The 23,229-nt window shown below is 40.0% G+C and overlaps 1 protein-coding gene across 2 annotated transcripts; it reads right to left on the bottom strand.

The window, feature by feature from the left end:
- Positions 1–927: 927 nt before the first annotated feature.
- Positions 928–23,187, bottom strand: ZNF35 (zinc finger protein 35). 2 transcript variants are annotated; one of them, XR_009350826.1, is made up of 5 exons: positions 22,972–23,187; positions 20,699–21,014; positions 19,570–19,714; positions 2,885–14,110; positions 928–1,821 (listed from the first exon to the last, which is right to left on the bottom strand). XR_009350826.1 is itself a non-coding variant. In XM_059161987.1 (4 exons), the coding sequence occupies exons 2-4, from the start codon at positions 20,888–20,890 to the stop codon at positions 12,864–12,866; spliced, it is 1,584 nt and encodes a 527-aa protein (XP_059017970.1). In that variant the 5' UTR covers positions 20,891–21,017; positions 22,972–23,187; the 3' UTR covers positions 4,377–12,863. The 2 variants fall into 2 exon arrangements, 1 of the variants encoding a protein (XP_059017970.1); XM_059161987.1 differs by lacking the exon at positions 928–1,821 and having other exon boundaries at positions 4,377–14,110; positions 20,699–21,017.
- Positions 23,188–23,229: the final 42 nt, after the last annotated feature.

Genomic DNA, 23,229 nt, shown 5'->3' with positions numbered 1-23,229 from the left:
CGCCGAATGGACCCCAAAGGTAAGATTTCCAAATTATACAAACAAAAACAGACCAAAAAAAGAGAGAGAGAGAGAGAGAGAGAGAGACTGACAAAAGAAAGTACAAGGAAAAAAAAAGAGAAAAAAGGACCCAGGCAAGCTGAACCCCAATATAAGATTTATATACTATCAGAACAAAAACAAATACCAGAAACACTGACAGAAGAAAAAGATGGGAGGGTGGGTATAAGTTCTCAGTGTGAGCGAGGAAGGTATTTTGATTCTTCTTGTATGTATCTTGATATCTTTGTTAAAGTACTCAACTTTCTTGAGATAAAGGGGGATTAAAACTGGCTTATATTTAGCGGTCATATTGACTGGGGAAAGGGGATTACCTTGAAGATTATCTCTATATGGATCGGAAGAATAAACATTGTTAAAATGTCTATACTGCCTACAGCAATCTATACTTCTAATGCTATTCCGATCAAAATCCCGCTGGTATTCTTCAAAGAGCTGGAGCAAATAATCCAAAAATTTGTATGGAATCAGAAGAGACCCCGAATCGCTAAGGAAAGGTTGAAAAACAAAAATAAAATGGGGGGCATCACGTTACCTGATTTCAAGCTTTACTACAAAGCTGTGATCACCAAGACAGCATGGTACTGGCATAAAAACAGACACATAGACCAGTGGGACAGAATAGAGAGCCCAGATATGGACCCTCAACTCTATGGTCAAATAATCTTGGGCAGTAACTTCTTTGACATCAGCCACCTCAACTTCTTTCAAGACAAATCTCCAAAGACAAAGGAAACAAAAGCAAAAATGAACTTTTGGGACTTCATCAAGATCAAAAGCTTCTGCACAGCAAAGGAAACAGTCAACAAAACAAAGAGGCAACCCACATAATGAGAGAAGATATTCGCAAATGATACTACAAAGGGCTGATATCCGAGGTGTATAAAAGAACTCATCAAACTCAACACTCAAAAAACTGATAATCATGTCAAAATGGGCAGAAGACATGAACCAAAGAAGACATACAATCTTTTCAAATCCTTCATTTATGCCAGCCTCACACTAGCTTGGAGGGAGTGAAGAGAGGACTGATGTTTGGAGTGGTTAGGGTGGCAAGTAAGTGAGAGACACTGCCAGTCTAGAATGCCCTTTTACCTACTAGGAAGTTCAAGAGAATCGTCTTTCCCCCAATTGTACAAAGTGGTTCCTGCCCCAACAACCCAAGGCCAGAGGAATCAGCGTGGCTGCGGGCTCAAGTCTTAAAGGAAGCTTCCCTTGCTCTGGGATGAGCTTCTTTTCTAACCCCCTACTCCCCAACCCCTCACACCACCCCACTGACCCCTTTACTTACCCACCACCCACTCCATGTCTTCACTCTTCCCACCCATTGGGATTCTCCTCCAGCGGGCCCTGGCCCCGCCCCCAACATTCCCTCCATCCCTCACCTCAGTTGCAGACTACTCTGTCCCCTCACTGACCTCAGGCTGCGTCCCCACTTCACTTCCAACATGCCCCTGCCTGCACAGTACTTGGTCCTCCCTCTCCCTTGCCCATGAATGAGGCCTCTCCTCCCCCAACCCCAGCATTTCTATTCCATTTCGCTCCCTCCCGTTATCCCTACCCTCCATTAACCAGAGTGCAAGGGGGTGGCACCAATGGGCCCATCACAGACCTTGGCTGACCTCAGCTTGGATTGCTGGAGTGTACCCCCACTCCTACTGGGAAGGAAGTATCTGACTGCAGGGTTTCACCCAGAAGTTCAAGGAAGCCAAGAAGGGTCTTCATCTTTGTGGTTCTGCAGCTTGGTTCTTCTTGCTGGGCCTGAGAAAAAGGAGTCGGCAGTGGAACTAGGACCCAATACAGTTGTTACTCCAAAAATTAATTTCAAATGGACCTAACTCGAAGAACTAGGCGCTATCATGAGAGAATGTATACTATGAAGAGGGGGAAGTCTCAGATTTGACTTTAAAACTGAAATATACAAACATTAAAAATTTAAAAAGTATAAACTGGGGAATATTTGCAACACATATGGCAGGTAACTAATTTCTAGAATACAGAATCCATACAAACCAATTCTTTTTTAAAAAATTATTAACATATAATGTATTTTTTGTTCCAGGGGCCCCATCTGTGATTCATCAGTCTTACACAACACACAGCACTCACAACACACCCCCTGCCCAATGTCCACCACCTAGCTACCCATCCCCCCACCTTCCTACCATCCAGCAACCCTTGGTTTGTTTCCTAAGATTAAGAGTCTCTTATGATTTGTCTCCCTCTTTGCTTTTGTATTGTTTCATTTTCCCCTCTCTTCCCCTATGGTATCTTGTCTTGTTCCTTAAATTCCAAATATCAATGGATGATGTGATAATTGTCCTTCTCTGATTGACTTCGCTTAGCATTAAACCCTCTAATTCTATCCATGTCCTTGTAAATGGCAAAATTTCATTTGTTATGGTTGTGTAATATATATACATTATATGCATACATATGTACATATATACATATGTGTGTGTGTGTATATACACATATTTATCCATTCATCGGTCAATGGACATCTGTGCTCTTTCCATAGTTTATTTATGGACATTGCTGCTATGAACATTGGTTTGCGTATGCCCCTTCAGAACACTACATTTGTATCTTTGGGGTAAATAACCAGTAGTATAATTGCTGGGTTGTAGAGTGGCTCTATTTTCAATGTTTTGAGGAACCTCCATACAGTTTTCCAAATTGGCTGTACCAGCTTGCAGTCCTACCAATAGTTTAAGAGGGTTCCCCTTTCTGCACATCCTCTCCATTTGTTGCTTCCTGTTTGGTTAATTTTTGCCATTCTGACATAAGGTGGTATCTCATTGGGTTTTTTATTCATATTTACCTGATGCTGAGTGATGTTGAGCATGTTTTCATATGTCTGTTGGCCATTTGGTTGTCTTCTTTGGAGAAATGTCTGTTCATGTCTTTTGTCCATTTCTTGACTGGGTTATTTGTTCTTTGGGTGTTGAGTATGAAAGTTATTTATAGATATTGGATACTAGCCCTTTATCTGATACGTCACTTGCAAATATCTTTTCTATTCTGTCAGTTGTCTTTTAGTTTTATTGACTGTTTCCTTTGTTGTACAGAAGCTTTTTATCTTGATGAAGTCCCAAAAGTTCATTTTGTCTGTTTCTCTTGCCTTTGGAGATGTGCCTAGCAAGAGACTGAATGGCCAAGATCAAAGAGGTTGCTGCCTATGTTCTCTTCAAGGATTTTGATGACTACCTGTCTCACATTGAGGATTTTTCATCCATTTTGAGTCTACTTTTGTGTATGGTGTAAGAAAATGGTCCAGATTCACTCTGCATTTGGCTGTCCAATTTTCCCAACACCATTTGTTGAAGAGACTGTCTTTTTTTTCCCATTGGATATTCTTTCTTGATTTGCCAAAGATTAGTTAACCACTGAGTTGAGAGTACTCTTCTCAGTTCTCTATTCTGTTGCATTGATCTATGTGTCTATTTTTGTGTCAGTATCATACTGTCTTGATGATTGCAACTTTGTAATAGAATTTGAAGTCCAGAATAGTGAAGCCACCATATTTGGCTTTCTTTTTCTCAACATTCCTTTGGCTATCTGGGGTCTTTTCTGGTTCCATACAAATTTTAGAATTATTTGTTCCAGTTCTGTGAAAAAAGTTGATGGTATTTTCATAGGGATTACATTGAATGTGCAGACTGCTTTAGGTTAGCATAGACACTTTAACAATATTTATTCTTCCCATCCATGAGCATGGAACATTTTTGCATTTCTTTGTGTCTTTCCCAATTTCTTTCATGACTTTTCTCTAGTTTTCTGAGTACAGATCTTTTGCTCTTTGGTTAGATTTATTCCTAGACATCTTGTGATTTTGGATGCAATCGCAAATGGGATTAATTCTTTAATTTCTCTTTCTCCTGTCATTGTTGGTAGAGAAATGCACTGATTTCTGTGCATTGATTTTATATCCTGCCACTTTTCTGAATTCCTGTATGAATTCCAGCAATTTTGGGGTAGAGTCTTTTGGTTTTGGTTTGTAGATAATCGTATTATCTGCAAAGAGTGAGAGTTTTACTACTTCTTTGGTGATCTGGATGTCTTTTTCTTTCTTTTTGTTGTGTGATGCTGAGGCTAGGACTTCTAGTACTATGTTGAACAGAGTGATGAGTAGACATCCCTGCTGTGTTCCTGACCTTAGGGGAAATGCTCTGTTTTTCTCCATTGAGAATGATACTCACTGTGGGTTTTTCACAGATGGCTTTTATGATACTGAGGTATGTATATCCCTACACTTATGAAGTTTTAATCAAGAAAGGATGCTGTACTCATACAAACCAATTCTTACAAGGATCAACAACTCAACAAAAAACTTCTAAAGAGCATGAACAAGCAAATGACAGAAAAAAGAAACACAAGACTTTGTAAATACCTGACACGATATCCAGTTTCACTCATAACTGAACACAAAATAAAGCATGAGAGAAGTTTTTACTTGCCAGACCAAAACACAATAGTTTTAGAGAAGACTCATGGAAATGGGAATTTTTACACACATACTGGGAAATGCATTTGCAATTTCAATCAAAATGCCAGAAATAACTACCCTTTATCAATTTACCCTGGAAAGTCACACACACAAGATGGTATGCCAGATTATTCAGCATGGCATTGTTTGTAAAACAAAAAATAGAAAAGAACCTATGTGCTCTACCAACAGGATATGCTACATGAATCATGGTACATCCATACAATTCACTATCACACAGCAAAGAAAAAAGAAAGAATGACGTAGATCTTATAGGCTAATATAGAACCATCTCCAAGACACACTAAATTAAAAACAAAACAAGGTGTAGACAGTCCATATCCTAAGCTCCAGTTTATGAGTGTGTTTAAAGGGAGATACAGAAGACTGTAAATGCAAGGACTCTCTCTGGAAGATCAAGAAATTTCCAACAGTTATTTCCAGAGTATTCCTAACCTGGAGTGCTCTAGGATAGAAGGAAGACTTACTTACTCTCTGTCGTTTCCTTTTGTAAATTTTGATGAGAAGGGTCTTTGGAGGGACATTGAGAAAGTAGCCTGGAAGAAAGGGGCAAAGGCTTTGGCCCAGAGTTATTCTAACATTGACTGTGAACAACACTCTTGAAAGTAGGGATTATAAAAAGAAATCCCCTCCTCAGGTGAGAACTAAATCAAATAAAGAATATTTGGCATTTAGCCTCCCACACAGAAACCCCTCAACAATGGGGTGGTTACAACCTTGCTACTACTAGGACTTAAGTTGCTTCTCCCAAACCCCTGCCCTACAGGGGCAACTTATCCCTTGCAGGTTAAGTTGATAAAGAGTAGTTATTTTTTGGTATTTTGATTGAAATTGCAAATGCATTTCCCACTGTGAACAAAGGGTGGCCCCAGAGAGTCACAAGGAAGCCAGGGCTTCTCAGGCCTGGGCCAGAAATGATGGGTCACAAGTCATGTTTCACCAGAGTGTGGAGGCTGATTTCCGGCTTAGGGATTTGCTGCTTGATCTTTCATGCCTCAAAGGCCTGCTCATTCCATCTGTGCCTTTTATTCTGGCCCCAATACCGCCTGAGTCAGAATCTTCCTTGTAGTCTGACAAAAGCTATCTGTATGATCTCCAGGACTCTCTTCTCCCCTCACCACCCTAGCCTCCACACTCCAGCCACAACTATATGTCACAATCAGTGTGGTTATACATATTCCCTGAATGAACTCTGTCCACCATTAGGTCCTTGGTAACTGGTCTCTTTATTCCCATTTCTTATTCTGCATCTCAACTACCAAACTCCCCGAAATTTTCTCATCACTCTGTATGACCATGATCTTGCTTTTTTTTTTTTTATTAGCTTTTCTCCTCCTGATCATAAAAGTAATTGAGGTATATTGTAGAAAATACAGATGGGGCGCCTGAGTGGCTCAGTGGGTTAAAGCCTCTGCCTTTGGCTCAGGTCATGATCCCAGGGTCTTGGGATCGAGCCTCGAGTCAGGCTCTCTGCTCGGCAGGGAGCCTGCTTCCTCCTCTCTCTCTCTGCCTGTCTCTCTGCCTACTTGTGATCTGTCAAATAAATAAATCTTAAAAAAAAAAAAAAAAGAAAATATAAAGCAGCAAAATTTAATCATTAACCATGCCATGTATTGCTGTCTTTAGTTTTTTCTATGCTTGCATATTTAAGAAAACTGGGCTATCTGAACCCACCATTTAATTTTGTACTTAGCATTTAATATTGGGAATATTTTATATTACTAAATATCCTTTAAATTATGATTTTAGTGGTTGCATAATATTCAAGCATATCATAATTTAATCATTCTCCTATCACTAATCACTTGGGTTGCTTTCTTCGTTCTTGTTCTTGTTCTTGTTCTTCTTTTTTTTGTAAAACAGTAACACTGGCAAAATATTCATTTTTAGGATAGCTAGGTGGTAGTACTATATCCAAGCATATCAACATTTTTAAAAATGTTTTAACTTCCCTTAAAATGATAATGAATTATAATGACTTAAAATGTATAAATAATAATGTGATGAGGAGAACAAATCTCTATAGGATGGAAAAATGCACTGACATACCCTGCCAAATCCCAAAGCAACTTGGCAGTTGGAAACCCCAGGTATATTAAGGGTGGGAGGGAAAAGTGAGGCTAAAAATAAGTGCATTAATCAAAAGTCTATAATAACACTTGATTTTCTTCTCTCCCACTCCTTAAGAAGCATTATGTCATCCAAACCCCAGATTAAAACAGCAGAGGATTTCCAGCTAAAGAAGCAGATGAGCCCCACACAAAAGATCACAGCATTCTGGCATTGGAGGTTTCCAGGGAGTTTGCTCCCTACCAAGTACTCGAGAAGGATGCCTCTTAACTGAGGAAATCCCACTCCCCCAGAGATCTCAATTGGACTTTTGATACATACACAGAGATTTATTTGTATCTGTCAGTAAGAATCACAAAATATTCAAGGAAAGTCTCCAATGAGAGTAAACAAAGAGAAAAAAAAAAAAGGACTCAGGGGCAAGGGCATGAAGGGGTGAGATATCAGGTAACAGAGAAACCTTTAAGAAAAGGTATCTCTAAAATGAGAATAGTATACTATAAAAAGGGAACAAACGGGGGGGGGGGGGAGGCTTTTTAGAAATTATTGCCAAAATCAGAAATTCATTAAACAGGTTGAGAAATAGTGAAGGTATTCTCCCTGAAAATAGCACAAAACAAGAATATGGTAATAACACAGAAAACAGTTGAGAATCAATCCACAAGCTTCAACATTTGATTGACAGGAATTTCAGAAAGAGTAAAAACAGGGGAAAAAATGGAAGGGGGAATTATGACATAACACAAGAAAATTTCCAAGAATAAAAGTAACTTGGGTCACTAGATTGAAAAATTCCACTGAGTATACTGGGAAATCGAGTGCACCAAGAATAAAGAGGTGACTTTAAAAGCTTCCAGGCATGGGGGTTTGGGAACGGATCATAGTAATGCAAGTAGTATTTACTGTAAAAGAAATAAGAATCAGACTGGAGGGACTCAGTTGGTTACATGGCTACCTTCAGCTCAGGTCATGATTCCAGAGTCCTGGGATCAAGTCCCACATCAGGCTCCTTGCTCAGCTGGGAGCGTGCTTCTTCTCCCTCTGCCTGCTGCTCCCTGTCTGTGCTCTCTCTGACAAATAATTATATAAAATTTTTAAAAAATCAGATGGGAACCAGGCATCTACAAGTTCTGGGGAAATTTTTCAAGGTAAAATTTCAGAACCAAAGTACCAATCACGATTGAGGACAGAGAAAGATGTTTTTTGATATATAAGTCCTCAATAATTTTGTCTTTCATATACTCTTTCTTGGCAAGTGACTTGAAGGTATGCTGCAGTGAAATGATGGAGTTAATGAAAAAAGAGAAACATGTACAATTCAGGACACAATGAAATTCCGTATAACAATGGAACAGTGGGCAGGAAAATGTCAAGGACAGAACACCGCAGGAAGCTAGAGATCTCTTGAAGAGAAAAAAAGAGGATTCAACAGAGTACCTAATTGAATGGAGAATCTGAAAATCACTCAGAGTATGCTAAAAGCCATTAGTACAAGGGGAAAAGAAAGACAACTAAAAACTACAGTAAAAACAAAATGCAGTGTGTGTGTGTGTGTGTGTGTGTAGTCACAGCAAGCTACTTAGATCTGCAATATTTATATGGTCATAATAACATCCATGCTGTTTATTTTCAATTTTTAGAACAAGTCAATAAACAAAGCATAAAGGACTAACTATGGTTACAGAATAGAGTTCAAGAATCAGACTTTACATTGCAGAGGCAGAGAGGTGGAAAGGGAAGGAGAAAGAAATGGCAGGGTATAGCCCACATCTTAAAATACAGATTTAAAATACTGTTTATAGTTAAACAATAAAACCAAATATGTAAATATAATAATTTATTCTCTTCCTGATTATAAAATTCTTGTTCCTTATAGATAATGTGGAAATTACTTTAAAAATGACTTTTAATCACCCATAATTCTATAATCTATGGGATTGGGTTTGAGCCTAAGTTCTGTAGTTTACCATCTATCTGTATGGCTGTGAATGTCATTTAACCACTTACATTTTCTTATATTTCCTTCATATAACTTATCTGCTATGTTTTAACAGTATAGAGTATATGAAACATTATATGATTACTGTACTATATACACAATTATTAATTCATTTTTTTCACTTTAAAGCATAAAGTAGATACCTACCATATGCTCTTCCATACTTCTAAATATATACTTGCTAAATGGCAGTCAGAGGGCTCCCAAAGATGAGACTGGAATCAAATCTTAAAAGAAATCTAAAGCTAGGCTCAGTAGACAGGGGGGTGGATAAGAGGTGGTGGTAATAAGCACCGGAAACAGTGTGATCAAAGACACAGAGAAAAGCAAGCCCATGCCTCCAGTCTACAGTAAAAAGTACATGGAAAGTAGAAAGATAAGGTTGGAAAGAAACTGTGAAGACTTTAGTAAATCATGTTAAAAGGTCCAGAGAGGCTTCCTATGAAACATCAGAAGGATTTGGTAGACCTTGTTTGCTTTTGGACTCCAGGAACTAGCACCATGTTTGCCACAGAGTGAAAAGTACTGTTGTAGCTAAAGAATGATACACAGAAAGCCAGAAATATGTCCTGGATTTCCAGTTTGGGTGCTGGATAATGCTGTAATTTGTTTAAGGAGGGAATCCAGGAAAAGCAAGATATAAAAGGTTGTTTTGGGGGAACATCCAGAGCTTCTAGACCTCTTTTTTTTTTTTTTTTTTAATGCCTCTGGCAATTATATAGTACAATCCCCAGGTGTGACTTTAGGCCCTAGAGAATTCAAGAACTGGCCTCAGTGAAACAATATGCTCCCACAAATGAACAAAAAACTGAATGTGCTATCCGCATTTCTTTGGAAGAGGCTTTACAACTTCCATTAGATCCTCAAAGGGGCTGTGAGCCCAGAAAGATTGAGAACACTAGATGGAGGAGCAAGCAAAGTGACAGATGTGAAAGGACACCAGATTGCCTAGGCAAGGGAGGGAAGGGACCCAGAACATAGATTAGCTTTGCCCAAAAACTTGGTCCTGAGCTTGGAGGAATCCATGGGCAGTTGAGGGGTGTGAGTGTATGTATGTCAATGATGATCCTCTCCCATGCCCCCCAAAGTACAAGATTTTATCACTTTGACATCACTGTGCTCCCCTTAATACATAACTGTTGCACCCACTTGAGACTTCTTGGCTCTACTCTTAATACCCATCAATTGTCCTGGCTCTGATAGCTCTTGGTAACTTAACAGGACTTGAGTTCCCAACTCGCTTCTAGAAATAACAGCCAAGGGAGAAAGGAGTTGACTTCTAGGAAAAGGAAAACCTAAGCCAACAGTGACAACTAAGAGTAGTCACTTCTCATCTACCCAAAACCACCAAAAAAGGAGGGCTTTTTTGAGGGCTAGAAATAAACTGGAAGTAAGATTTGTTAGCTGAGTAAGGAAGGATCTGGCCTGGTAATCCACTAGGCTCACATGATTTGTGTAGGACTGGAGGTCCTGAACCTGGGTGCAGGTTTGTGGAAATAAAGACCTGGAAATGAAATATAGTAGAAATGTAAAAAGTAATTTTGTTGAATGGGGAATATGAAAGTATGTTGTGTAAAACTTGGTTTGCTCATATATATACTTGGTATATTCACCTAAAATACAAATAAAGTTAGGGCACACAATCCTTACAGCCAAGGTACAGGACATCCAATGCAGCCAAGGTTGTTAGCATCCTGTTTTGCTGAAACCACACAAAGCACTCTGCACATCTACATCTTTATACTAGAGCTTCCCCACTCCACCTTTGATCACATGCATTTGTGGCCTGCAGAACTGATTCGACTGAAGTGTCCCTTATCTTGGTTATACACTGGGTTCCCCTCCAGAATTGAGGGGGAAAAAACAAACAAACAAAAACTTGACCCTGAGAATGAAAAAAAAATTTTTTTAAGTATACTAGGTGATTTTAACATGTAGTCAAGTGAATACCACTGTTACACTACAAGGCTGGGTCAGTGATGCCCAAATCTAGCTTTACATCACAATCACCTGCATGGCCTTTTTGAACTGCCTATGAACAACAATCTTTAGCCAGGAAATCACAATCATCCATGACAAGCATTCAAATAGGAGGATGAACATACAATATGAAGCTAAAACAATTTAGCTGTCCTAAGGATCCTAACCTGGTTGGTATCTTTCAGGAAAGTGCACTTTTGGTCTTTTGACAGGTCCATGTCACAGATTTATTCCCAATCTTCAGACCTGCTCTCCCTCTCTTCTGGGCTTCCTAATCCTGCAGTGGGGGGGGGGGGGGGGGGGGCCCCAAGCTCGTTTCTCAGCAGATACATAGTATTATCTTTGGACCTCTCCACTCCCAGGTGGGGGACAGGAACAGTTACCTTCAAGGTCAGCGAATGCATGAGCCTTTTTGATTCTCTTTTGAATCCTATTAATTTCTTAGAATTGTCTGTATGATTTTAGAGTGCAAACAGTGATGCACATGCTTGAATGAAAGACCATGGTTGAAGGGGAGAAAGAGGAAATATGCTTTCTTGTTTATGCTGTCTGTACATGAAAGTGCTCTGTAAAATATAAAACAAATGCGCCAGCAAGAGTCCCAATGGTGGGACTTCTACATGAGAGTTGCACCAGATAGCTTATTACCAGGTAGGGCTTTTTTAATATGCTTTTGCCCAGCAGGGTGAAGAGGCAGACCCAGAACTTGGGGAGACTCAAATTTCAGTCTCAGATTTGCTGCTTACTAGTCACACTGCCTAAGGCACATCCGAAAATCTGTCACCTCAGCTTCCTCACCTGAAAGAGACCATATACCTTTCTCAGGCTCTCGGTAGATCTGAGTGGGAATTACAGGTGGTTAGACACAGCACAGCAGAACAGAGAACCTGGATTTAAATCCTGGATTTGAACGTAGGCTGTTCTTTGTTGTTTGACCACTTTCAGTTAAATGGGGCAAACACTTCTTTCAGTGTTCTAAGGATCTATGTGAAAGTGTAAGAGAAGAATTGGGGGACTTTGATTCTATACATGAAGGTATATAAACAAAGAATTAAGTTCTATATTAAATACAAGGCAATATTATATAGCTCTACCTATTGCATAGTTTTATAAATCATTTTTTCCAGGAATAAAGGCTCAATGGTAACAAAAGTTTATCTTACCTTAGCCAGTTTCTTCATCTTTCTAAGTTTTCACATTCCAAGACCTTTGAACTTCTCAAAAAAGTAAGGACCTTAGGAGTCCCACTCTGCCTCCTCCCTCTTCCTGTATTTCCCTCTTTGGTCCTCTCAAAATTAGGACTCCATTATTTCTTCTGAAGACCAGCCAAAAAGTGAGAATGACACTCAAACTGAGACCCTTGGCTGGGTCTGAGCAGAACGAGCATAGGTAATACAGGCATGCCTCTCTGCAAGCTTTATTCTTTGACTCCTCCATCTGGGTAGGGGACTATTAGAGGTATCTCATTATGATGGAATGCAATGAAGTCAGGGTCACTTGGGAGAGTTGTTGATGTTAGCAAATGAATACTGCCTGGCAGTATTTGTGGGCCCCGTGTTTTTTCTCCATCAATCCTCAAGTGCTTGGCCACATAGATGGCAGAATGGAAGACTCATGAGATGTCCCTAGAGCTTTACCATAATAAGGTTCATGAGGTATACACAATTAAGAGAAACAGCTGTTTCCTACGTCTATCCATTTTAGGAGCAATAGATAATGTTTTGGTTTTCTTTTAATGTTTCAATTGCCTAAGGAATGGAAAGCTTATAAATGTTCACAGGTGAGTTGTTGGTGAATTGCTACCCCATGCAGTCTCCTTAACTAATCACTGCTTCCTAACCCAAAATACTAGAATACAAGATTCAAAGTTCAGAATCCCACCACGCAGCCCTATAGCAATAACCTGACCGTTGCTCAAGAAACTAAGAGTTTTAAAAAACAAGTTAAAATACCTTTCCTCAAATAGGATCTTTATCACTTAGGGTTGTATGACCCATTTCTAAGAAAGCCACGTTCCGTTTCAAACATGACCAATGCTGGCACAGTTAAAAAAGGAGTCCTTGCCTTTAGGGGCTTAGCTTCCATGTTTTTTGTCAGCCTCTAAAATGCTTCTGTGATACATTCTTGAATACTGTTACTTTTAAGAACATGGTGGGTCTCATTTTTAAGAGGAACAAAACAGCAAAGACGTGTCCAATTAGGGTGTAGTGGATTATGATCAATGCCTGGAGTAACAAGTACTTATTACTCAACAAGATGGGTTCTGTGGTGTCGCATGAGGTGTGAGTTAGAAATGAAAGCTGCACCACACTTGGCACACTCATAGGGCTTCTCCCCAGTGTGGGTTCTCTGGTGCACAGTGAGGCTTGACCTCTGCCGGAAGGCCTTGCCACACTCATTGCATGTGTAAGGTTTTTCCCCATTATGAATTCTCTGATGAATAAGCAGGTATGAGCTACACGTGAAGGCCTTCCCACACTCATTACACACATAAGGAAGATCTCCACTGTGAATCCTCTGATGCACAATAAGGCAAGACAGCTGACTAAAGGCTTTTCCACACTCACTGCAATCATAAGGTTTCTCCGCAGTGTGAATTCTCTGGTGCACAATAAGGTGTGAAAAACAACTAAAGGCTTTTCCACACTCTTTACACTCATATGGCTTTTCACCAGTATGGCTTCGTTGATGTACAATAAGATTTGCACTCTGGGTGAAGGCTTTGCCACAATCATTACAGGCAAAGGGCTTCTCCCCAGTGTGGATCCTCTGGTGGACAATGAGGTTTGAGCTCCGAGTAAATGTTTTCCCACACTCATTACATTCATAGCATTTTTCTGTAATGTGAACTTTCTGGTGCCGAGCAAGTTGTGAGCTATAACTGAAGGCTTTTTCACATTCACTGCACTTAAAGGTTTTTTCTAAGGAGTGGATTTTTTGATGTACGGTCAGATTTGAACTCTGAGTGAAGGCTTTCCCACATTTTGAACAAACATATGGTTTCTGTCCAGTATGGATTCGCTGATGCACAACAAGGTTTGCACTCTGAATGAAGGCTTTCCCACACTCATGACATTCGAAGGGCTTCTCCCCTGTGTGGATTCGCTGATGCACCACGAGGTTTGCACTCTGACTAAAGCCTTTCCCACACACACTACAAGTAAAAGGTTTCTGTCCAGGCTGGCTCTTCTGATTTTTTAAAGAGCTACAACTAAGACTGTATCTTTCCCCAGATTTCTGACATTTCTGATCTTCCTCTACTTTGAAGCTTTCAGGTACATGACAGTCCTTCACTGTCACATGTCTGAAATCTTTCTTTTCCCTCTTAATTCTCTGCCTCTTTAACATGTTCCCTTTTTCACAGGCTTCTCCTAACTCAGGTCCTTGAGGATTAACTTTCTGGATTCTTCCTGACTTTATGAATGGTTTTTCTGCTTCATCACATATCTCAGTTTTTGGAACCAATAACTGTGGGTTCTTGGTTTCAGCACCTGAAACAATAAGTAGAAAGTACAAATGTCAGCTGACATTCTGGCCAAGAAAAAGAACAGCATCATCAAGTGATAAATACCAGGAAGTACCTGACTTCAGTGTACATAAAATGTCAAAAGAAAGAATTCCCCCCACATCACCTCTCTCTCCCACACCCACAGCAGAATCCAATGATTCATGGTCTTTCCAGCACTTTCAGTAGACATCCAACCTACTGCCTCATGCCAGGAAAGCCATCTTCAGACAGCTCTCCTGATTGTATGATGAGGAATCTTACAAGTAAGACCAGTTATGAAGGACACCAATCTCTATCCAGGCTTGCTTCCTTACCTTAGCCACTTAGTGTGGATTTGCTTACAACCAACCAGTTAATTAGGGACATTCCATCCCTGGAAATGAAGATCTATGCAACCAAGACTTTTGTGTATGAGGAAGCTGGATATCAAAGAAGGAATAAGAATGGACACAAAGGACCACACTGCATGCCAAAAGGACCAGAACAGCTAAGAGACCTGAAACATTGAAAGACTATGCAGCACAGAGGTTAAGAATGGGGATTGTGGGGTGCCTGGGTGGCTCAGTTGGTTAAGCAACGGCCTTTGGCTCAGGTCAAAGGCCTCTCCTGCTCTCACTGCCTCTCTCTCAAATAAATAAATAAAATCTTAAAAAAGAAAGAAAGAAAAAAAAAAGAACATGGATTGTGGAGCCAGACTGCTTGGTTTCAAATACCTGCTCTGCCACTTACCAGCTGCATGACTTTGGGTTAGTAATTTACTTCTCTGTGCCCGTTTCCTCATCTCCAAAGTACGGACAATATCTATCCCATAAACCCTGAAAACATTAACTGAGTTAGTCTATAGCAATGACTGAGAATAGCCTTGGAGCATAGAATGTGGCTCTGTGAGGGTCTGCAGTGACTTTGAGCTGCGCTATGGGTCCATATGTCAGGGCCCAGGAGCAAAGATGAACCTTAGGGCATAGGAGTTGTTATGGTGATAGACGGCAACCCTAGAAGAGACTAAAGAATGTGAACAGAGTAAATAGATGAACCCTTGTGTTGAGCTAGCAGCTTCACTTTGTGTCAAGAAAAGCTAATCTTTCTGAGTTAAGTTTGAGACATTATACAGCCTGCTCCATTATGCCAATATCATGAAAACACCAAAACATCCTAAATTTTATTTTTTTTTAATTTTTTTTTTAAAGATTTTATTTATTTATTTGACAGAGAGAGATCACAAGTAGGCAGAGAGGCAGGCAGAGAGAGAGGAGGAAGCAGGCTCCCTGCCGAGCAGAGAGCCCGATGCGGGACTCGATCTCAGGACCCTGAGATCATGACCTGAGCTGAAGGCAGCGGCCTAACCCACTGAGCCACCCAGGCGCCCACATCCTAAATTTTAAAACTCTTGACCAGTGTCTGTGACTGTTCTACGTTGCCTCAGTACCCTAATGGTGTCAGAAAAGGGGGCCTGCTGTCAGTAACATCATAATTCTTTACGTTTGTCTCCTCTCTACCCCTACTACCCATGATCTAAGAATGTGCACCCGGGAGCCTAGTGTTAGAAGAATAAACCTTTCAACAGTATTTGAATTATACCAAGCTCAAGAGCACTACCCAGATCAGAAGAAACAAGGGCAATCAGCAGTGGGAGGCAAGCCTCCAGAGGGGAGATGTTTCTACTGATGTCAGCTTAAAAGCAGGAAAGCTGTGAGCTGCAGGTCATGCAGCAGCTGTAGAGGGGAGAATCTAGCATCTACAAAACATCCCACCAGCACAGACCAGGCAATTCTCCAACCTAGGAGATGAGTGAGTCAGAGGGATTTCAGGATACAAAGTATCAAGGGCAGGCAGGGAAACAGCCCACTATGCCTGGTTATGACAACAGTTACATGACACTCCCATCACAATCATTCAGATAAGGATGGGTGATGCTAGAAAAAGGCAATACAATACCTGAGGGCTGCATATAGCAGAGCACTGAATGTGCCAACAACAAATACTAAAATGCTACTATTTTTCCAGTTATTTCTATTCCTACTCTTCTGGTATCTTTCTCACATCTATTCTATTTTTCTCCCTGTAGTTTAACTGCCCTTACCTCATTTTTTTCCCTTATTTTTTTAACTGAAGTATAATTAACATACAGTCTTATGTTAGTTTCAAGTGTACAACATATTAATTCAACAATTCCATACATACATTCCATGCTCACCACCTTAAGTAGAGTCACTATCTGTCTCCATATCTTCTTTCTTATTTTTTTCCCCACTATCTCTTTCCCCTACTGCCTCTTCATTTCTCCTCTCTTGGTTTTTATTTTAAAAATTAGTGTGTGTGAAATATTCCGATTTTTTCCTTGTAATTGTTTCATGTGTCTTCTACTTTTCTTTTGCTCATTACTTTCTTCTCTTTTATGTTCTCTACTTCTCTTTTCCCCATACATCTCACCTAATTTTTCTTGTTTCTAACATCCCCCCCACACTCTTTTTCATTTCCTTCTTCTTTCCTTTAGCCCCGTATCATCACTTAACCAATCCCCCATCAAGCTTCTCTCCAACAAGAGCAAAGTCCAAGAATTCTTCAGTCTATGACCTCAGTTCCATCCCCTGACCTCATTCCTACCTGTTTTACCTTGAGATTGAGAACACTAGAAAGACATGAAAGAGAAGACTGGTGGGAATTATGGACCAATTAGAACCAATAACAGAAACAATTCCTTTTATTTGCATCATGCTCTCTGTCAAAATTATTACAGAAGCAGGTACAACTGTGGCCTACAAAGGTCTCCATGTAGTGGTTATTTAACAGTTGCATCACAGGGATGAAGAGCGAGGATCTTGGACAATGCCCAGGGTATAAGAAAAGGAAAGAAGGCTCATTCTGTGTACTCAAGCTCAAATCCCCTTGGGTTATTAATTAGCCAATAGTGTAGAATCTATACCTCTCACTTATTTGAGATGGTATTTTTCCTTTTTTGGATCTTGAAGGATTATTGTAACCCTAGTAAAGAAATAAACTAAAAATGTACTTATAATCAACTACAGGATAGGCAAAGTAATAACTTTTGAAATCAATTCTTTCCTTTCATTTCTTTAAAAAGAGATCTGAAATGCCATTCAAGTCTGCCATCTTACCTGGTGAATGTATTATACAATAGGAAAGGTAATTTAATTTACTAAATTTGTAAGTCATTAATTAGATTTACAAAAGCCATGTGTTTATCAAGATTTTATACATAAGATTAGGAAGTCTGCCTACTTATGTGTTTGAAATGTTTTAAAGAATTGTATCTTAAATTTGAAACTTAATACATTTTATATATTTTTATTTGAGAATGAAAACGAGGAAAGTTTTATATAAAGAAATTGATATGTAGGTAGAACAAAATGCTTTAAAAAGTTTTAAAAAACTGTAAAACCTGAGGTTAACGAAACATGAATCAAAGAAAAAGTACAAATATTCTCATTTTTATAAAAATTTTTCTAGGTATATAAGTAGAAAAAAAATAAATTATGTTTAAATGTTTAAAAACTGGCTTTAAATGCAAAACTTTAATAAATTCAATTGTAATTAACACATAGGAAACTGCAGATAAAACTCTTTCAAATGTTAACCACCAGTAACACATCAAAATTTCCAAAACGTATTCATGTGTATTATACATTTTATCATCAAGATGAAACTATTTTCCTTCACCGTGTGAGAGCTTAAAAAAAAAAAAAAAGACATGACTGTTTCATTCACCCTTATTCATCTATCACACTACCCAACACATAGCAAGCAGGCCCCCGCAAAATCCTGTTTTACTGAATGAATACACTCCAACTGACAGGAAATGGACGTTGAGAGAGAAAGAACTTGTTCAAGGTCACAGAATTATCAAACGCAGGGCAGCAACTACATTCAGATCTTTCTCTTAATTCCTAGAGCTCTTGTCACTGCTGTTACCTGCTGCTATGCAAGCAGCTGGCAGCACACAGAAAGGTAAATTTTGACTTGGAACAGCGTCTTGAGGTAGGAGGCAAAGAAGGAAAACAGTGACTGGGGGATGGGTGTCAGTGCTAGAGTTAACACAGTGAATGACCACCAAAGCAAGTAAACAGAAAAGAAGTGATAATACACAAAATGTACCAGAGAGAATGGAATAGAGAGCAGAAAGTAGGCAACAGAAGCTGCTGACAGGGGGAATGATTAAAGAAGAGACAAGAAAATGAAAGGTAATAATCCTAACCTTCTACACAATACTGATTTAAGAAAGTGGTCAGTTTCAACATGGATGGAACTAGAGCGTATCGTGCTTAGCGAAATAAGTCAAGCAGAGAAAGACAACTATCATATGATCTCCCTGATATGAGGAAGTGGTGATGCAACATGGGGGCTTAAGTGGGTAAGAGAAGAATTAATGAAACAAGATGGGATTGGGAGGGAGACAAACCATAAGTGACTCTTAATCTCACAAAACAAACTGAGGGTTGCTGGGGGGAGGGGGGTTGGGAGAAGGGGGGTGGGGTTATGGACATTGGGGAGGGTATGTGCTTTGGTGAGTGCTGTGAAATGTGTAAACCTGGAGATTCACAGACCTGTACCCCTGGGGATAAAAATATATGTTTATAAAAAATAAAAAATTTTAAAAAGCAAAAACAAAAACAAAAATAAAATAAAATAAAAAATAAAATAAAATAAAAGCTTTTGGCAATAAAAGAAAAAAAAAAGAAAGTGGTCAGTTTGAGGAATGGGTTAAAGAGCAGAGTGGGTTCAAAATATTCAGGTGTAGCTCTGTACCAGGTAGATTTATTGAATGTGAGTGCCAGAAGGGCCTTGGAGTCATCCAGAGATTACTTCTACAACACAGGACCCATGGATACCATATTCTTGACCCACAGTTACACATCACTCCTCCATAGGTAAGCTTCTGTCATTGCCAGCCAGACATATCCTGAGTCCTAGCTTAGAGACAGAACCAGGTAATAAGCCAGCCATTTGTACCATCCATGAAGACCTAGCTTTGAGCATCAGCAAAGCTGACACACCTGCTCAAAATCCTCTGGAATCTGCATAAAGATTTATAAAAACAGAACATTTCCAGGATATTTCCTCAAAATCACCACAAAAACTGACGATTCCTATCTTAGCTAGCACCAACCAATGATAAACATGAAGCATATGAAGAGGATGCGTCTCCGTGTGTAAATAGATCTAAAACTTGCTAATCATTAAATGTGATTAAAGGAGAATTTGGAGTCCACCTGTGTTTGTCTGATGTCTTAAGACTGTGTGCAAAATAAGCCAACTCCTGTGACAAATGCATATGCATCTTTTGGCATTCCTCTATCCAGGTCTCCCTGATAGTATACCTCAATACTCCATGCTTCTTAAGTTAGGAGACCAGACCACCAATCTCTGAATAGATTTTTGAGAAACCCAAGTGGTCAGATTATGAATCCGGGGGTTGAACCTTACCTAGAGAGGTCATGATCCCATGAGTCTCCAGTATCTCACTCTTGGCCAGAGTCCCTGGTAATGAGTAGCTGCCAATGGCTGAGGTAGCAGGTGCCTCCTGTGTTGCTTTCAGGATGACAGCCATGTCCCAAAACAAGTTTGGACCCTAAAGACAAGAAAGCATAGGTCAGTTTATGAGGGGATTGTCAGTGGGAGGTGCTCTGATTAGTTCTGAAGATGAAACATAAGTACCTATTCCTGGAGACCATAAAAAACACATTTTTAAAAAGATTTTTAACTTGAAAACAAAAACAAACAAACGAACAAAAATAAAGGAAAATAAAGTCAGGGTCTTCTCTGATCCCCAGCATGAGTCAGAGAATCAAGCCTGCAATGTTCTTCTCTATCACTTTGATTTCACTGCATTGCCCACTCTTGCATCCAAAACTAGCTTGCCAGAGAATGCATGAAAAGAGCATATGAGGAGGTTTTCCAGGGTAGAGTTTTCTGAGGTCTAAAGATCAGAGAAGCAAGATTATGATCTTTGGGAAAGAGATTTCCGGCTAGTGATGGTAGGGAGCAATGTTTGAAAACATTACAGAACACAGTACAGTGTATAGCCTCGCTACATGAAATGCAACCCACAGATCACCATCACCTGGGAATCTGTGAAAAGTACAGAATCTTAACCCAGACCTTCTGAATCAGTCAGAATCTGCATTTTAACTAGACCTCCTGGTGATTAAAATTTGAGATATTAAATCATATTAAATTTTAAGAAGCATAAGTTAGAGCTATCAGATTCTGACTGGAGTGTCACCTGAAGAGTTTTTAAAAAACACAGATGTCTGAGTCGCACAGCAAGATTCTCATTTAATTGGAATCAAGTGTGGCATGAGCTTCACAATTTTCTAAAAATCTCCCCAATTAATTCTGTGTAGCAAGGTTTGAGAACCACTAGTTTACAGAAAGCACTAAATGTCCCATCAATCAGAAAAAACTGTTTCTATTATATTCCAAAGGCCTAAAGGCCAGAGACCTAGCCAGGAAATAATGCTCCAGATGTGGAAGCAGAGGGACATAGTCCCCTCTGAAACCACTTGAGGTCTTCAGGTCTCTCCTCCCACTCTCCTCCCAGACCACTATTTACCTTTTTCTCCTGTTCTGATATATCAAGGCCTGTCTGAGGACCTTCCCCAGAAGCCCAGATTTTTATGTTCTCAGAGTGTACTTGTTGACTGGATGCCTGACCCATGAAGTTTTCTTCCTCTTCCTCCTCCTTTTTCACTGTCAATGAGCCCCAGGGAGCTAAGGCCATGGCCTCTCTTGGTTGTGCACTCATCTTCTTTGCTCAGGACAGGAACTCTTATAGCTGGGGGCTGCCCAGCAGAGGTCAAGCCCCATCTAATCTTTAAGTTTCAAAAACTTCTTTCCGAATTTCTTCCCAGGGCCAAGATGAAGGCTGTCTACTGAAAAACCAGAAAACATTAGTATCAAGCAGAGGTTTCTCTGGGTACCGTTAAGCCTACTGGCCAACTCACCAGTGCTTAGGCAGCAGTCACTACAGCAAGAGTCAGCTCTAGTCTGACTCATAGGATGGAGAGAGTTCAACCGCAAACATGTAATTTATTCCCACAGTAATCGCATTACAAACAGCTTTATATAATGTTTGTTGATTTTTTCCTGATTATACAATTAATGTATTTTTATTGTAAAACTTGAAAAATACAGAAAATGACTAAGAAATATCAGCCCTACTCCACCCTCAAAAACCTGGAGCACTGAATCTAAGATATTTCTTTTAAGAGAAAACTTTAAACCACTGACAACTATGAATTCTTAAACTTTTTGTTTTTAACTATGGGGATATATATTTTCACAATTATCACCATGATTTTTTGGTTTTCTTTTGTTTTTTTTAAAATACACAATAGCATAAACTAAAGAATCTCAAGAAAAAGACTGAGAGTAGGGACACCATTTAGGGGTGGTCATCTCTAGGTGCCTGTGTTTATTTACAGGTAGTTTGAGCTCCTTCTTGTTTGATGTTTACTTTTTCCATTTCTTCCAAATGCCTCATATTACTCTTAAGATTAAAAAAAAAAAAAAAAGAAGAAGAAGAAGCTTTATATTACCATTCTTCATGGTTATTTTTAGTAGCTATACAATAATCTATAGTATTAATTCTCCTAATCTGTCATTCTCATCCAAAAAGGATCAAGAAATATGTGTAAGTAAATACATGCCCTACACACATACAAACTGTAGTTATCAGTCATCAATGTTTTCTCTCCATTTCCATTCAGATAATGTATACCTTTACATATACTGCTTATTTTCCCCGAGATTAGATCACACTCGTGCATTTAAACTCAATTTCTATATTTTGCATTCTATTCCACAGTCTTAGATAGATCTTTCAGTATAATTACATGCAGAACTACCTCATTCTGGCATAGTATTCTGAATTACAGCTATATTATAACTTAACCAACCCTATTTATGAGCCATTACTTTAGTGAAAGGAGTTTTGATTGTTTCCAGTTTATATTCTTAACAATGTTAAATTTTTTTCTGTGCAAACTTTTTTCTTCTGCTGAATTATACCTTCAGGACAGAGTGATTACTGGTTTAAGGATTTCATGGTTGATATACAGTGCTAAATTGCTTTCTGAAAGGATCACACCAAATCACACCACCAACACCCTTGTATCAGAGCCAAATCTGCTGGCTTGTTTTTGTTGTTTAATCGGTGAATAAAACGAGTTTACTAGTTTACTTTACAATGAAGAAATTAAAATGTTTCTATTCCCCTTCAGTTTTATTGGGGGGGGGGTGCCAAATTTTATTAAGTCCACTTTTGCTATTATTGAAGTAATCCCATGCTTTCTCCTATGTTAACTTACTGGAAATTTACCGGACACACGGAATTTCTTACATAAGGCAATAATACTTTCACTCCTGGAACAATTCTCAATCCTGGAGGCTTATTCTTTCCATGACTAGTATATTCTACCATGTATGAGGCCCTTCACACTCATCTCACCTGCTTACAGGGGGAATGCCTCCTTCGAGCACTCTTACGCGGCCGCTGACTAAACTCCCATCGCCTCCACACCAGATAGCAGTCCCCTATCAAGGGCTTCCCTTTCAGCGTCTTTTCCCTATTTCCAGATGTGGCAACCCACCTCCTCCCCCCTTCATACCTCAAACAGCCCTGTTTCTGTGGCGAGCCTGGCCCCTGGTGCTGTCCGTGTCCAGACCCCCAGCAGGCGGCAGCCGTGTTCCTAAAGTGGTGGGACGCGGAGCCGCCCTAGGGACAGACAACCCTGGGTCCCCGAAGGGAGGTCGCCGCAGTCCGCCCCCGGGATGGCCTCTCCCGCACCTGCGACGTCCGTGCCCACCCCGGCCAACCCCACTGACCGTGTTCACGGAAGAGAGACGGCCGGAGCTCGCGGCCTTTGTAGCAAAAGGCTGGCAGGATCCAACGAACTACGCCTGGCGGCGCGAGAACAATGACCGGACAGGAAGTGCCTCGAGACGGGCTTCCGGCTTCCCAAGTCGCCAGGCCGGCCTCTCTAGGAATCTCGGAGGTGCTGTCTTCTCGGTGGGTGTCCAATACAGCCTCGGACCAGGGATGGGAGCAAGTGTTAGGGAGGGTGCAGGTGTATTGTGACCCTG

This window comes from Mustela lutreola, chromosome 2, assembly GCF_030435805.1.
Source record: "Mustela lutreola isolate mMusLut2 chromosome 2, mMusLut2.pri, whole genome shotgun sequence".
Lineage (NCBI taxonomy): Eukaryota > Metazoa > Chordata > Mammalia > Carnivora > Mustelidae > Mustela > Mustela lutreola.
Note: the sequence above shows the minus strand (reverse complement) of the source record. Positions and strands in the feature narration are given on the sequence as shown.

Excerpts from the sequence above, each read along its gene's own strand:
- ZNF35 (XM_059161987.1), bottom strand. The coding sequence starts at position 20,890 with ATGAGTGCACAACCAAGAGAGGCCATGGCCTTAGCTCCCTGGGGCTCA. Across the intron at positions 19,715-20,698 it reads TATCAGAACAGGAGAAAAAG|GGTCCAAACTTGTTTTGGGA; the intron begins GTAAATAGTGGT and ends TCTTGTCTTTAG. Across the intron at positions 14,111-19,569 it reads TGGGATCATGACCTCTCTAG|GTGCTGAAACCAAGAACCCA; the intron begins GTAAGGTTCAAC and ends TTATTGTTTCAG.